General features: G+C 53.8%; 1 protein-coding gene across 1 annotated transcript; it reads right to left on the reverse strand.

Annotated features, from left to right (window-relative positions):
- Positions 1-11666: 11666 nt before the first annotated feature.
- ARF6 (ARF GTPase 6) lies at positions 11667-15197 on the reverse strand. Its single transcript, XM_076345803.1, has one exon. The coding sequence runs from the start codon at positions 15152-15154 to the stop codon at positions 14627-14629; it is 528 nt and encodes a 175-aa protein (XP_076201918.1). The 5' UTR covers positions 15155-15197; the 3' UTR covers positions 11667-14626.
- Positions 15198-16368: the final 1171 nt, after the last annotated feature.

A 16368-nucleotide genomic window follows, 5' to 3' on the forward strand; every position in this document is an offset into this window, starting at 1 on the left:
CTGTCAGCGTGGGGTCTGCTTTCAGCCTGACAAATGTCTTTCGTCAACAGGTTTTTGACTGTATCGAAACGCGGGAGAGCGGCAGGGTTTTACGCTGCAGAAAGTGGCGCTGGGCGTCCACCGTGCAGGAGTTAATTGGTTTTCTTTATGCTAATTGAGAGGGGAAGTGAAGAATGCCCTTAGTTGGAGGGCAAATCAGCCGTGCAGAACCGGCTCGATTTACCAACCCATGCACAAAAATCCGGGCTCTCACCCTTGCCATAGCAACAGGGAAACGCAGGATATACTGCTCATCCAGCCAAAAAAACACCCGGGATGCCCTCCCCGGGGACATTCATTACCCTTAACCGGTGAACAGGCCCTCCCCGGACACCCCTACGGGGAAAATTAAGACTCAAAGCAATCTTTGCTGGGGTTTAAAAGGCTCCTGGGGAGGTCTGTTTGCGAGGGATGGTTGGCTTCACCTTGTGCTTAGGAGCCCTGAAGGGGTAATGGGGTCTGATGGGACCTGTCTTGGCTGGAGGCATCTCGTGTAAGACCCAACACTGAGCTCTGGGCGGGATGCTTGGTCGAGAGGGGGAACCCGGTTTACCCCAGCTTCTCCCACCCCTCTTCACGCCGGAAAGCGGGGTGGGAGAACCGGGGTCCCCCTCTGCACCACGAGCTGCGGGAACTGGGATGCCAAACGCTTGCTCCGGTTTGCAATCCGTCACACGCCACTGCATCCACCAAAGTGATTTCTTTTTACAGTTCTTGCAGCCTCTGGTCGACCAGCTTTGGATCGAGCCCGTCGCTGGGCCAACGGCGAAGGTCAGGGTAGTATTTGGGATGGGGAGGGAGCACGGTGCAGCAAGAACCCCCTTTTTTTGGCCCTAAACACCAAAAATAGTGGAATAATAAATAATCATAAAAAATCCCTATTGAGAAGCAAACTTCTGCAAAAATCAGCTGGTTTGGGGAAGAAAAGCGCTTGCTGCCAGCCCCGGGAGTCCTCACCCACTGAGCCCATCTCTGGATGAGCCTTTGCAGAGTGCCCCCCCCCCCCCCCCCCCCCCCCCCCGTTTTGCACGGATGGGGAGAGCCCCGTAAGCCCATCGGCTTCACGATGGGGAGTGAAATTTGGGAGCACAGAGGGACTTTGGAGAGACCCCGGGGTTCACCTCCGCAGCCGCTCCCAGGGGAATTTAGATGTTTTTCTCCTCTTCCACTTGCAAGCCCGAAACGTCCCTGCCGGGACGGCTGGTTACACAGGTCAAAAAAAGCCATGTGACTATGAAAATCATATTGAAAAGAGCTGAAACTTAATTAGGTCACATCTTTTAAAAGCAACTTGTGATCTGGTGATGCAAATCACAGTCTGCCTTTGCACACGCACCCGGGCTGGTGAAACCCTCGGTACCGTCGGCCGATCCTTATGCCGAAATTGGGGTTTACTCCTGGGCTAATCGTCTTTCTGCCCCCCCCACCCCCCCCATCGCAGCCTGCCCTGGGTACAGGGAGCTTGCAGAGCCGCATCCCGCAGGCGCTGCTGGCACCGCTGACCTTGCTTGCTTTCGTTTTAGCTGCACGTTATGTGTAAGACATTCTCGAGAGATAAAAGGGGGGAAGATGTAGCGGGGGACGGGTGGCAGCGGGGGACGGGGCATCCCAAGTGCCTCTGCAGGCACTTGGCTGGCCCGGGGCTTGCTGGCACCCTGTTAAATCTAAGCTCCTTAAGCAATCTCAGCTGAGAAAGGAGAATAACTAATTTACAGCATTGCACACTGGGGCTCTGTCTGGAAAATATGACAGCGGTTAATGAGGAAAGCACGCTGGTGTGATTTCCCTCCAAAGCTGAACAGCTGGGGAAAAAATCAGGAAAACTTGGTATCCCTCTGGTTTACTGTGAGGTGAAACCCTCCTGCGGTTGTGTTTCGGGGTGTCAGCCTGGCTGTGCCTAAAGCGAAACAGTGCCCCCCCCCCCCCCCCCCCCCCCCAGGGCTGCGGCATGGGCGATGCTCGTCGGCACCGGGGCCAAAGTCAATCACGGGGTCGGTGCCATCGGTGCCACCAGAGCTTTCCCAAGGAGGCAAACAGGCACTGTCAGTCTCCCAAGTGTGGGACTTGGGTCAATATTGACCCTCTCGTTAATCTACACCCGCCGGCGTCGCGTGGGCGCCGTTGGCTGAGGAGCGGCGCGATTGCGGGCGCCGATGTTCGCTCTCTGGCTTTGCGGTGCTGAGATTTGACCCCCACAACGGCTGCGTGCCGGGGCTGGTCCGCACATCGCAGCACCCTTCTTTTGGGGGGAAACCCAATGTTTTTACACAACATGCTGTCCAGGAGACTGTACGCATGCCGGGTGTAAAACCATGGGGAGAGCTTGCTGCTGCCCTCCCCGTGGGACCCCTTAGGGTTTCCTCACGATCCCCCATATCTCTTGCAGCCTCCTTGATCAAACAACTCTCCACTTCCAACTTTGCAGCTTCTGGAAAAGGAAAAGGAAACCTTCTCCCAACCCCACCAGCAGCTTTTCCACCAGATACCTCTGATCCAGCCTTCTGCAACCCCCACTTCAGACGTGTCAGATATTTGCAGACGTACACATGCTTTTAGGTCTTGGTTTGGGAGGAGAAAGCAAGGCCGCAGCTATATTGCTTGGCAACAGATTTCCTTCCCAAAAAATAAAACCAAAAACCAAACCCTAAACCCGAGTGTTATATATAATTCAGTGGAAAGGCCTGCAGGCAACGCCCTGCAAACGCTGTCGGGGCAGCCTGAGCTGTGAGAGCTTTGTGGAGGGGATATTTTGGGAAGACGGGGGCTAGTTCCGGGAAGACAGGGCTGCTGAGATTGGGGGTTGCTCCCAAGGCTTCACACTCCTGTAAAGAAAGGGCAGAAGCGCCCAGATCCGGTCCCTGAGTCTCCCACAAACCGAGCGAGGATGGCGTGTCTGCCCAGGAGCCACATCAGAGCCTTTTTTTCCTTGCCATGACCCCCCCCCAGCAGCATAAAGGGGCTTTAGCTTAAGCAAAAAAAGGGGTTGCTGTGGCTTGGGCGCGAAGATTTTGCCCCGGAGTAAAAGACGGGGTCCAAACAGGCGTCACTGGCCTCAGGTTTGGGAAGTCCTTGCAGGACCAGGTCGGGCTCTGCAGTCCCGGCTCACAAACGTCCCCATCTCCTCCGGGGTTTAGGCAGTACCAGCTTCCCTGCAGACACCGGCAGTGGTTAAGCATCCCAAGGAGGGGATGCTTTTAGCTGGGGATCCATCGAACACCAATATAGATAAACCTTTGCAATTTTTATATATATTTGCGCATATATATATATATATACCTTTGCAATTTAAGCTAGCAGCAGTCATTGGGGGTTTCTTCACTTTCACTTACCAGCGTGCAAAGGCAGAAAGCAGCATTTGGGCGGCTTTCATGTTTGCATGTTGTTGTCAGCGGGACATTAGGTTGGGAGATGTGAATATAAAAACCAGACGGACACCCACGGGCAGGAGCGGGTGCAGAAAGGGTGTGTCGTTCCCCCCCCCCGCCGCGTCCCCGCTCAGCTGCCCTGCCGCTGGCTTTCCCAGCCGCTCTCCCCAGTTCCGTTTGTCGCCGCAGGGACTGGGTTGGGTCGGGGATGCACGGAGACCCTCCGACGTGCTTTTTGGCAAAAGCAATGCTGGTGCTGCTGTGCCAGGCTCCAGTGGCCGTCTCCAGCGGCGTGATGTTTCGCCGCCGGCAGTGCGGAGCAGGGGGCGGGTGAGATCACCCCCAGCACGCAGAATTAGATCTAGATCTAATTTAGATCTACATTTAAAGGCATTTTGCATCCAGCGCTGTGCCTGACCACGGCTCCACGTGCGGACTGCAGCCAAGCTGAGCGCATTAGATGTTGGCTCTGCTACAGAAACATCATCCCGCTCTTTTTTCCGAGAGCTCCAAGCTGACAAAGCAGCTGGCGTGGAAAGATGCTCGGGGAGCTCGCGCCGCTGCACTGGATCACCCGGCCCTGGCAGCGGGGAAGAGCTGTTGGTCCTCCCGCTCCTCCGCCCCAGCTGGCATTTTCCAGCCACATTTTGGTGGGAGGGAGCGGGCAGCACAGATCCCACCAAAGCTGATGATGGAGAGGTTTTGGACCCGCTGGGGGATGCCGAGCCCCCGACCTGGTGCTTCTCCTGGAATATGGACCAGGAGCCTGCAAACGAACGTGCCACGTGCAACGCCCCCCCTTCCAGCACAGGCAGGGTCTTTGCCAGGACAAGCAATGCCAGCACAGCTGTAGTCTGGATTTCCTTGTGTCTTTGGGAGGCAGCTTCACATCTAGCATTAATTGCTTTCTTAATTACTATCGTCACCCTCCGCACCCTCCCGTGGTGTCTCACAGGGAGCGCTGAATGACATGTTTGTTTGCGACGCTGGATCACCAGGGTGTTTTTTTTCAACCCCGTTTATTTATTAGCCAGCATTACCTTCCAAGCCAACCAGATTTAATATTTTTGTTCCAGTTGGCAAAGATTTTATTGACCGTGGAGAGGCAGAAATCGCTGCCGTGCACCCGCGACGCAGGCGGAGATGCTGAGGTCAAGACGGAGCAGCCCATCGCCTGCCGGATCGACATCCCAAACCCAAAGGGAACTGGGGAAGCAGCAACTTGGGCATCATCTTTTCCTCCGTGCTGCTTGCGAAAGCCTCGCTGTTGGCACTTAACTTACTCCAGACACACTGTATATGCACATACATTCCTTGGCCATGCGATCAGACCGGAAAAGATTGCATTCAGCCTAAGAACCGCAGCGGGAAGGAGGCCGGGGAAAAGCTCTGCGAGAGCGCTGCAGCCTCCAGAAAAGCTGCAATCAACACTTCTTTGTTCTTAGGAGACGTGGTGCTAAAAGAGGAACCGCTGAGGGACGGGCGGTTGGAAGGGCCTAGATGGGTGTGTGGGGGGAGCTCTTTTATTTTGGCAAAATGCTCCTCCCTCTTGCAAATCTCTCTGCAGAAGGACTTTGTGCGCCAGGAGGGCCCGCCTTTGCATTGGCAGCCCCTCCCAGGATCCCGCTCCAAGAGCACTATCAAGATGCCACCGAGCCAGCTTCTTCCACGAGCCTAGACTTTATTAGTCGCCTCTCCCGCCGCGGACCGTCGCGGCTGAGGTGCAAAGCACTGGCGCAGCTTCGGTGCCACCCAGCCCAAGGGTGACCGAGAGCACCTCACCCAGCCGGGACCCGCTCTCTCCCGGGGCAAGGTCAGCGGGGCAATGCCCGAACCATATCCCAGGTCTGAACCGTAGCCGGATCCAGGCACCATCCCCGCACTTGCACCCCACCGCGTATCGGGGCAGGGTGGGGTTTTCAAAGGGGGGCTGGGTTGCAGCCCAAAGAGCAGCCTCGCGGGGAGAGATTTGCTCTGGTCTCTCAAGCCTCGTGCTCCAGCTTCCACTCTCTTGTGCCGCCGAACGGCCCCCCCCCCCCCCCCCCCCCCAAGTCAGCATTGCACAAGCTCGGCCACCCCGTGCCCCCAACACAGCCCCGGACCCCGACCGCCATGGCTTTTGGCAACACCAGGGTGGCCGAGCAACAGTGTCACCGCTCCAAGCATTAGGTGTTTTGGCACGAATGCGGTAAGCTCTGCGCTTTGCTCTGAGCATCGTCGGAGCAGGATCAGCTGCTCGGCGAAGGCGCCGGTGGGACCAGGAGCGGCGGCAGGAGCGGGGCTGAGCCCCCAGCCTCCCCCCCCCCACCGGCACAGGGTTTTCGTGCTAAAACAGCTTCACGTCGGAGCAGTGCTGCGCCGGCATCAGTCACTCGCCGGTGCCGCACCAGCATTTGCATAATTTCAATTATGTTTCCAAAACGGGGAACAGACTTTGACAACAACAACTCTGCAGTACCTTGAAAAAATCAGAGAAGATGGAAAATCGTCGTCTTGGACCTGATGGTCCTGCAAAATGCCTTCCACTGGCATAAACTCAAAGGTGTCATTGCAGTATGGGAAAGGGCGCAGCAATCCAGATTTTTGCCATTGAAACCAATGGAAATAAACGCGTTTGAGGAAGAAAGAGCCTCCCCCCAGGCACTGCTCTGCCTCTCTGCCCGGTACCCGTCACCCTCCCGTCCCCGCCACCCTCCACGCAGCCTCCATCCCCTGCCTCCCCCCCCAGGAGCACCCAGCCATGACAGCTTCTGCCTTTCCCCAGTTTCTCCTACATCTGGAGGCAAAAGAAAGCCAGGGCTGGTGGAGCTGGCTGTGCCCCCTCCCCCCCACCCCCCCGTATCTGCCATCAGTGTGTTGAGACATCGCTGCCTACAAGGAGGGCGCAACAGGATATTTATTCTTCATTAGTCACCTTTCCCTCCCTATCTGTCATCTGCAAGTGCCCCAGCTTGAACTGCAGGTTTGTAAGGAGGCTGGTTCGTACCCACGCAGCTGCGGCGCGGCTGTCCCGGGGCCTTCCTTGGTGCCGCAATGCACATTTTCAGCAACCTGGGGACGCTGGGGAGTTGGCAGATGTTAAACACGTCCACAGATCCGATGCCTTAAATAGCACCTTCTTTTTTAAAGGTGGTCACTGGGAGGTGGGTTAGAGCTCAGGAGTAAGCCTGATTGATTGATTGCCATAAGCCTCCTCTCCAGACTACAGGAACCAGCAGCAAAATATTCCAGGTCTCGGCGTTAAGCAGCCTGCGGTTCATTAGCAATCCAAGAGAGGAGGAAGCTGCGAGCTTCGGAGGAGAGACGTCAATTCATAAACCCCTCAAGTGTTGGGCAGCTCCAGTTTTTCCGAAGGCCCAAAAGCAGCACGGCCGCCGAATAATGCATCAGGCTGCCGAGAAGTTGGCAAACACCGGGCGGAACGAGTTAATCCACAGATCCCGCTCGGGTGCCAGCACTCCTTCAGCATCAACGTGATTAACCAGTTTCACTACTTGGAGCGTTTCCGGGAGGACCGGGAGCCACAGGAGCGTGTGAAAGAGGGGAAGGAGAAGCTGTGGAGCTGCTTCTCCCACCATGGCACAGCCACGGCACAGCAGGGCTGGAGGGACACGGCACGGTGAAGAGGCAACCATGAGCAAAAGCAAGCATAGCATTGGAGCAAGGGGTTTTTCAGGCTGTGACCTGGAGGCCCTGGTTGAAGGAAACCCACGTGCAACTTCAAACAAGGTGAAAAGCTGTAGCTCGTCCTCATGGGGAGATGCACCCCCCTTTGTAAATCATTAATAAGGTCCACGATGGAAACAAAAGCTGGGAAGCTTTGGTACTGTGTTTAAGAGTGTAACTTCATATCGAGGGGAAAATGCAGAAGATCATTTCTTTATTAGGTATCAGCCAAACAGGTAAGGCAGGAGCTGAGATCCTGAGATTGCAGCTGCAAGGCTGCAGACAGCATTACTTAAGGGAGAACATATCACTGCTGTGGTCTGAAACATTCCCATCCCTCCCTAAAGAGGGCCAGAAAGCTGCAGCACAGTGGCCAGAAGCAGGCCACTGAGGCGAAAAGGTGCCGTTGCAGCTGCAGGAGACTGGCAGGAGCAGCCCAGGAGCATCGCCAGCGCCCGGGCAGCAGCCTCCCAGCCCAGCCGACGGTGACCCTGGCTCACACACGCCACATACTCAAGATGCTTGGAGGCAAGGGCTAGAGGACTTTGAATTCATTAACTAGTCCAAGGTTGTAAGATGAGCCAGAGCGAGATCCAGGGACAGCTCGTTGGCAGCGATTCAACACCTTCCACAATGCAGCGCCGGACGCCAGCGACTTTCGCATCGGCCCTTGCTGAGCTTGGCTCATCTTCCAGCTAGCAGGTGCTGGGGAAGTTTGTCCCGAACCTTTGTATCAGGCAGCAAGAAGAAACCAAGTACACCAGCAGCGTCTGTCCTGCCGCTGCCCCTCACCTCCCGCTTGAAATGCTTTTATTTTCAGTCCTGACGTGAAAACCAGTCCAGTGCGGGTCAACAACCCTTTGGATTGAAAACACGAGTATCTACATGATATATAGGATGTAATTTGAACATTTAAACACGATGCAATTTGAACACTTAAACGGACAGACTTGCTCTGGAGGGAAAGGTAGAGCCAAATCACTGCTTTGCTTGCAAAAGCTTCCTGCTCTGCGGTGAGAGACGGACACCGGGTTTGGTTACAGTTAGGGCAGCAGATTGAAAGCCACAAGTACGTGATAGGAAAAGCTTCCCAAAGAGCTGGGTCAGTTCCAGACTAATCCAGCCCCTGTGGGGAAAGGGCGTTCTGGCAGATGTTAAGCTAATGGGCTAAGTGCATGAGCGCACCTCGGTCCGCTGATGGGCAGCAGCTGAAAGTTAACAGCCACGGGGTTAGTGCCTGCTCCACAACAGCCCCCTGTTTTCAAAAGGAAAATGTAGAAAGCTCCTCAGGGCAAAACCAGCAAATATTAACAGCACGAGGACTACGCAATCCAACATTCCACGCGCGCAGTCTCCTTCTGAGAAAGTATGCCAAGCAAGCGTTACTTCCAAGTCAGAAGCTGTCAGCACCAGGCGCCGGGACCGGTGTCAGTTCCACCTTGCAGCCTTACCCCAGCGCTGCAAACCCGTATAACTCCCGCCCTTCAGGTAACGAGTTTGTTCTTTGAATACCAGCTTCAGATGAACGCCAGAGGTATTTCGGGGCTGGTGTCGGCCCTGGACGCTTTCCTCCATTCCTCTCCGTCCCCAGCAGCGACGATCCAGGCAGGTGCTGGAGGCTGGCTGCCTGCCCCTTTCCCCACGATGTACCTTCCTCTGATGGACCCTCGCGGGCTTGGGGACGAGCACCACTGCTGCTCAGGCACGCGAAGAGCGGTATAGTCTTCTCAAATAGTCCTAGTTAAGCCTGGGAAAATGCTTCCCTCGCTACCGAGGTCTGCCAGCCAGCCCACCCCGTCTGTCCTACTCTCCCGTAACTGCAGAGGCTGAGGCCCAGTGTAGGACAGCCGAGTGCAGCGTAAGCTGTCTTGAGGTCTTTCACTCCCCCCCCCCCCCCCAAAACGTGAATCAAGAGTGCCACAGCCAAACAACCGTTGGTGTGCAACGCAGCGTTTTGCTGCAGTTTTCCACAAGTTTTCATCTCCCGCAATGACGAGAGAGAAAACCTCCCCTCCCCTCCTGCTCCATCAGAAAGAAACTTCGGGATGAAGCCGGCGCCTGGCCCAGGCAGCGTTACCCCCATTATATTTCAAACAAGGAATCCATTCTAGGCACAGACACAGAAACAAGTTCAGGAGTTCAGCTTGTTACCCACACCTCGGCTTCCTTCTCTTCTCTTTTAACCACTGAGTGAGTGTTCACCGAGCCTGAAGGGCAGTCGGGGCCCAAGGGGTACCTATACTGAGCCAGGAGTTGCTGGTGGTTGCACTCATCTGAACACTCCTACGGAAAAAAAAAAAAGTGTTTCAAGCGTTATCAATTTTCAAGCGTTATCAATTTCCCTCTCTCACAAAACAGACACCCATTAAATCCTGCCTCAGTATTTTTTTCTAACTAATGCTGTCCTAGAAGATGCGACTAAAGAAACCAGTAACAGAGGAGCGAAGTGCATCCTCCGGAAGGCAAAACATTTCTCTTGAGGCGAAGCAAGGGCCTGAGCCTGTTTAACCGCTGTGAGACTCTGAGGCTGGAGAACTCAGCAGATGACTCACATCTTTACTTCCCCCCCCCCTCCCCTCTCTTTTTTAAGGAGGCCAGAGATACCTGTTCTTAAGCAAGACAAGAGCGACTTCCTGGACAAAACACCGCATACCCAGTTTACCAGTTATAAAAAGCCGCCTTTCACACAAGCTCCCGGCGCTTGACGGGGATGCACCCCTCGCTGCCGAGCACCACGGGGCTCTGACTCACCCGCTTCACCCCTTCAGAACTGACGGCAGGGCTAAAATTACACTGCTCTTCGTGGTGCTCCAAATTTTGAAAGCGAGATGGATTGCGGCGCTCAAGTCATCCACCTCGGCCTGAAGTCCTGAGAGCGTCTGCTTAGACAGAATTCTGAAACTTACAGACTTGAGCAGCGCCGGTGCCGGAGTCAGAAGAGGAACAGAGTTAGTAAGTGGAGCTGCCACTGACTCACCAACAGCCCTTGAAAGCTGACGCTTCCCCCCCCACACCCCGAAAATGCCAGAGCCAAGGTGATTTCAGATTCCACATACTGAGCCCTTCAGGCTGGGCAGATACTAGAAACAAATCCAAGATAAAAAGCACAACCGTGCGTTAGCGGGAGGTCTGAGTCACGGTGCCCACGCCAAGGCTGCTGCCACGCTCCAGAGCAAGTTCTCCGCTGCTGGCGGTCGCTTCTCCCGTTCTCAGTCCCCAGCGACAAGTCCCAGCTCAGGTCCATCGGCAAAGCCACCGGCTAACACAGATGTTGCGGCCAGTTTTGACGATGCAACTAATTTTTTAAACCGAGAGACATTCCTTTGGGAGGACTATCGTATCAGCCGGGTTAATTTCCAATTAGGGATGGCAGGCGCATTTTTTCCAAACCCTGTCCGTGAGGACTGCGGCCCTGTGACTGGGGGAAAAAAAGCCCTGCTGAAGCGTGAGTCACGGCACGGTTCGGGAGGGGTGCTCTCGGGAGTCACGCTAACTGCTGCTGTAACAAAGGTCCGATTTAAAACGATAAGTGCTGACATTTTGAAGAATGACTAACTACTACAATGAAAGAGACGTGAGTTTACTCTTCTGGAGCCTTGTCTCCAATCTCCAAGTAGTTTAATTAAGTCAGAGTAAGTTCATTTACACAGCCACGCCCTTAACTGACATTCAGGTAGACAGAGCCTAGCCTAAACACCCTGGAATAAAAAGGCTTTGCGGAGTATCGCAGCTGCGGTGGGCACACCGCCCCTGCACCCAGGTACTCCCACCTGGCTGAATAACATCTCCTGGCGATTCCCGAAAGCTTTGCAACAAGACAACAGTTCCGAGCGGCTGATGCCCGGCCTGACACCCGCAGCTGTGGGTGCCGGGAGCTACCTCAAAACCTCCGCCATCCCCTCTGTCAGCAAAGCCCCTGCCCGAGCGCGAGCAGCCCGACGGCCCGGTTCAGGCTGGGACCCGTGGGTGGTTCCTGTGACATCGCTGCCTCTCCTCGGGCCCGCAGGACGGCAGCTGTTGCAGTAACCGTAGCCCGCTGCATGCACCCCAGCCTGCTGCGCGGGTGCCGGCCCCCCCACGCATTCCCTGCTGCACCTGCCCAAGTCCTTTTATCAGCTCGCTCGTGCCCTATTGAGGCACCAAAGACGTCCCAGCTTCACATCTGTCACTCCACAAGCACCCCTATTCACTCATCGACCCTTTTGTCCATCGCTGCATTTTCTACACTGGCCCAGTATCTTCCCTTTCCGACCAAGAAATTTCTTCCGTGAAACACGGCACCGTCCTGCCCAGCGACAGTCCCTCCGTGCCCTCTCACGGAGCTGGTCACCTTCCCAAGTTATGTGGGGCTGGCACCATGGCAGTATAAATTTGACCCTAAAGTTTGCTAAAGATTGGTAACTGCAAGTGGGAGTATTAAAGAAGTATCAGCCTTTCCACTTATAATCTAAGTCTCAAAGGAATTACAGACGGGCTTTCAAAACTGTGAGATACGGAACAGAGACCTCTTTATGTCGGCAGAACGCTCTACTCCAGCACCATATTGCCCCTTTCTGTTTCTCTCATAATTAAATATAAGTAACATACCAGGAGAGCTCCGCTGTATAATTGCTTTATTTTCTGCTTATTAGTTCTTTACCAACACTACAGCCATATTGAGAACACAAAATTCCTGTTTACTTTAGTCAGGGAGATCACAGTCTACAAACTCATTCACTTATCAGACACGATTAACGCCATTCAAAACTTACTCCATAAATTCACATGAACACAAATTGATGCACTTAAACTCCAGATTAGTTTTTAAATCATAGGATTTCTTACAGATTGCCACTTTATCCTACAGGCTGTGTTTACTGCCCGATAGCCACTAGTTCGTGGTGAGGTTCAGCTACAACCTATAAAGGACATCTTGAAAGTGAAACCTTTATATTTTGTTCAGTAGCAATGGCCATTTATTTTTGACATCTCTGCCACATGTTTCAGTAACTTTTTCTCCCCCCCCCCCCCCAAACATTAAAAAAAAATTCAGAAGCATAATCAGTTTCCTTTCACCTACAAAAACAGAATAACAAAGTTACTAAGGAAATACAAAATTGTGAATTCAACTTAATGCAAAGTCTAGCAAAGAAGTCTGCCCCAGCACTTGAAAACACAGTAAATCAACTTAGACGAAAAATGAAGTTATTTAAGTCTTCATGTTGACTGAGAATAGATTTAAGAAAGTTCAAGAACCATTAATAGAGCTTCAAGTTTTCCAGTTTAGGCATTTACTTTGTGCTTGGCTATTTTATTTATGCTCCAGAAGAAAACAGTAACCATATTCTTGGATTTTTAGTCTTTATACCACCACGCTATTTGTTAAATTACATCAACAGAAAAAAAAAAAAAAAAAGCTAGAAAATAGAGCAATGATATTCCAATGGCAAAAAGCCTTGAGGGGAAAAAAAAATCTCACCTCCTCTTCTTTAGAGCCGAGATTTAAGAGTTATTCCACATTAAGCTTTTGCAGACTCTCTTTAACTTAGGAAGGCTTATAGTCAATCCATGCTCTATCTTCTAGCATCAAGAACCCATTCAGTCCCATTTGCAACCCACATCAAGATAAGACTTTTGGAACCGTGGTCTAAAGGAACTTTTAAGTGGTCCAAAGCATTCAATTTCAGAAGTGAATTCAGTATTTTTATCTTCCCGTACATCTTTGGTAAGAGCTCCATACACAATGTACTTTGCATGTAGAGTCAACACTGCAGAAATGTAGTGTAATGCCCCCAATTTCATGTAAAACTCATATCCTTGGAAAAAAAAAGAAAAAAAAGCCATTTTCTTCTGGTTTTGTAGCATACATTCCTAGAATTCCCCAATCGAGTTTAACTCCTTGAGGAAATCTGAAGTTAATCCTTAAGGCTGAATAAGAACCAGCTGCTTTAACGTTTTTTGCACCCAGCATTAATACTTGATTGAGGTTTTATACTAATACTTGTTCTGGGTGGGTTGTGGGGTTTTTTTTTTGCCAGCCACATCTGCAAACTGTGATTGGCAAACGAGCTGCTTGCCCTTTAAGAACTAATTATGGAAGTTTACATTCATAGTCATATACTCTCTCTCTCTCTCTCTCCTCCCCGCTCTCATTAGTAGTTACTCAATGGGCTTCAGACATCCAACATAGTTCCCTCTTCCTACAGGACTACAGCAACAACCGGCTACCGAGACAGATGGCGAAGACTGCAACTACTTGCACGAGTTCAGTCGAGTCTTGGAAAACTAAACCAGTGAGCGATTTCCTCAAAATGGCTATTAGTCAGATGCCAGAATTACCGAGCTCGATTAAAGCTTAGCACGGAACTCGCCCCTTCGGAAATCTACAAAATGGAAAAGAAGGAAAAAAAAAAAAAATTTCTGTCTCCACTACATGCATGTTAGAAAGAATCAGAAATCCCTTTAAGATTTAGATGTCTTCAACTGCCTTGAGATGAAAGCAATTTGTCTCGATCGCAAGACAGGCAAGTCGGTGCTAGATTTTTGCCTAAACATCTGTGATTGAAAGTAAAACTAGTTGCAACGCTTACACCTTATTGCTGCATTTTCTGGAAGGAACCCATCTTGCATTGAATCGGAGACTGACACGAGTAGCAAAAACTGCAGCTAAACATCATTTAAGTTTGCAATGCAAGACAAAAACTGAACGGTATCTACCCTGGAACTATTACATCATTCATGTCTTATTTGCTATATGGTTGCTATGTAGTATGGGGAACTTATTTGCATCCCTTCTCATGCATGATGTATGGTTCAGAACTTCACAGCTGACATTTCAAAGCAGTTCTTACATTACCTAGTTAACGTTACGCCTGATATGCACTTTGAACATGCTACAGTGGTATTCTCACTATCTGCCACTGTAGGCAAGAATTCGTTTCATTATTAGTCTGAGATATGAAGACAGACTGAGAGTCACTATTTAGTTACAGATTAACAGAACTTTAAAAAAAAGTCCTTAATATAAAAAGACAGACTGCAGTTTGATTTTAAGCAATAATTTTCAGTTTACTAGATGAAGTAGACCTATCAACATATTCTGCATGAATGCAAAAAGGTAGCAATCTACAGCAAGTGATAGAAGGAAAAAAAAATATATATATATAATCAAAAAAGTAGAACCAGAAAGCATACACTGGAAATGGTACCCCTCCCCCAACCATCCCCCAAAATAATCAAACCATCTTAAGGGCTATCAAGAGGAAAAAAAAAAAAAAAAAAAGTTACTTAGCAAGTCTACAATGTGTCTTTCCCCTGTTTGCTGGAAGTCTGCCATAGCATCTAGTGCTTGTGTTCGTGTCACATTTGGAGATTAGAGCATCCTAACGCCAAGCAAGAAGAGTTAAAACAGGAATCCAGTCAAGTGTGCAGAAGGAAAGGGTGGTAACTGGAGAAAGGTGATCATAATCCTATGGATGCTTTTGTTTTACTTTTCAGTAGAGAATCATTCTTCCGGAAAGCCATGTGGGTTATTTTTTTTTCTTTAATTCTTTGTAGACTAAATAGTTATTCTCTCATTAGGATTTATAATTGGATGTTAACCATGTCAGCCCTTCATAGAGTCCATCCCCTGTAGTAGCACAGGAGGGCTGCACGTACCAATTCCTATCCCTGATTCGGGTCAGGCCCAGTTTCTCCTGGATTTCATGGGGTTTCATGGCATCAGGCAGGTCCTGCTTGTTGGCGAAGATGAGGATGATGGCGTCCCGCATCTCCCTGTCGTTGATAATGCGGTGGAGCTCCTGGCGGGCCTCGTCGATGCGGTCGCGATCGGCGCAGTCCACCACAAAGATCAACCCTTGCGTGCCCGTGTAGTAGTGCCTCCAGAGGGGACGGATCTTGTCCTGGCCCCCGACATCCCACACGTTGAACTTGACGTTTTTGTAAGTAACCGTCTCCACGTTGAAGCCCACGGTGGGGATGGTGGTGACGGACTGGCCCAGCTTCAGTTTGTACAGGATGGTGGTTTTACCAGCCGCGTCCAGACCCAGCATCAGGATCCGCATCTCCTTGTTGCCGAAGATCTTGGACAGCACCTTGCCCATCTCGGCGGCATCCAAGGGGCCCGGCGCCTCCGGGGTGGGGGTTGGGGGGAGCGGAGGGCGAGCGCCGACCCACCCGAGCAGCCCGCGCGGGGCGGGGGCCGAAGCGGAGCGGGTCCGGCCCGGCGGCGGGGCCGGGGGGGGGTGGGGGGGTGTCAGGGCAAGGGCAGGCGGGGCTCAGCGCCGGCCGCGCATGGGGCGGCTGCGGAAGCGGGGCTGGCGGGCAGGGGGGGTGGGAGGCCTGGCGGTGCGGTACGGCCCGGGCGCCGCAGTGAAAAGGGGCCGCGCCGCGCTCCGCTCCTCCGCCGGGCCTGAGGCGGCGGCTCCGCCCGGCTCCTGCCTCGGCTCCCGCCCCGGCGCCTCAGCTCATGGATGCCGGCTCAGGGGCGGCGGCTCCGCGTCCTGCCTGCAAAGGGACGGAGAGAGCGTGAGACAGGGCGGCGACGGCGGGCGGGGGAGGAGAAGGAGCCGCCGGCAGTTACCTCAGGGCCGCCCGCGAGCTCGGGGCCGGCTCGGCTCCGCTCCGCGCCGCTCCCTCGGCCAGCACCGCCGGAAAAGGCGCCGCGCGAGCCCGCCTCACTTCCCCTCCGCCGCCACCGCGCCTGCGCGCGGCGCCCCCGCCCCGCCCGCCGGGCCGCTCAACGGCGCCACCCGCCGCCGCCGCCGCCCGCGCATGCGCCGGCGGCGGCGGCGGGGAGGGCGAGGCAGGGGGCGCGGAGCGCCGCCCCCCGCCCCCTTCCGCCCAGGGCGGTGCGCGCCATCCCGCTTCCCGCGCGGCCTCGGGCGGGGACTGCGCCTGCGCGGCCGGAGCCCCGCCCCTCTCTCGTGGAAAGGAGCATGCGCGGGCGGCGCGGCCCGGAAGGGAAGGGCGGAGGTGTCCCTCTCGCTTGCCCGGGGGGCGCGGTGCGCGTGCGCCATCCCAGCCCCGCCTCCCCCGCAGCGCGGGCGGGGGCGCCGCTTCCTCCGCTGCCGCGCCTGCGCGGCGGGCCGGCAGCACCAGGGCGGGGCGGGGCCGTGTCCTCTGCGGCCGGGACTGCGCATGCGGACCAGCGGGGGGGGCGGGGCCTCGGTGGGGAGAGGCGCCACGCGATCACACGTCAGCAGAAACGCACGGAGGGCGCCGGGGGCGCGTCGTAAGGGGCCGGGCAGCGCCCTGGCGGCGGTTGGCGGAGCCGTTGGGCCGCCGCCCGTGTGACGGCCCCGCCCGCTCCCCCGGC

Source organism: Aptenodytes patagonicus, chromosome 7, assembly GCF_965638725.1.
Source record: "Aptenodytes patagonicus chromosome 7, bAptPat1.pri.cur, whole genome shotgun sequence".
In the NCBI taxonomy this organism is placed as follows: domain Eukaryota; kingdom Metazoa; phylum Chordata; class Aves; order Sphenisciformes; family Spheniscidae; genus Aptenodytes; species Aptenodytes patagonicus.

Bases quoted from the DNA above. Each gene is read 5' to 3' on its own strand.
- ARF6 (XM_076345803.1), bottom strand. From the start codon at position 15,154: ATGGGCAAGGTGCTGTCCAAGATCTTCGGCAACAAGGAGATGCGGATC.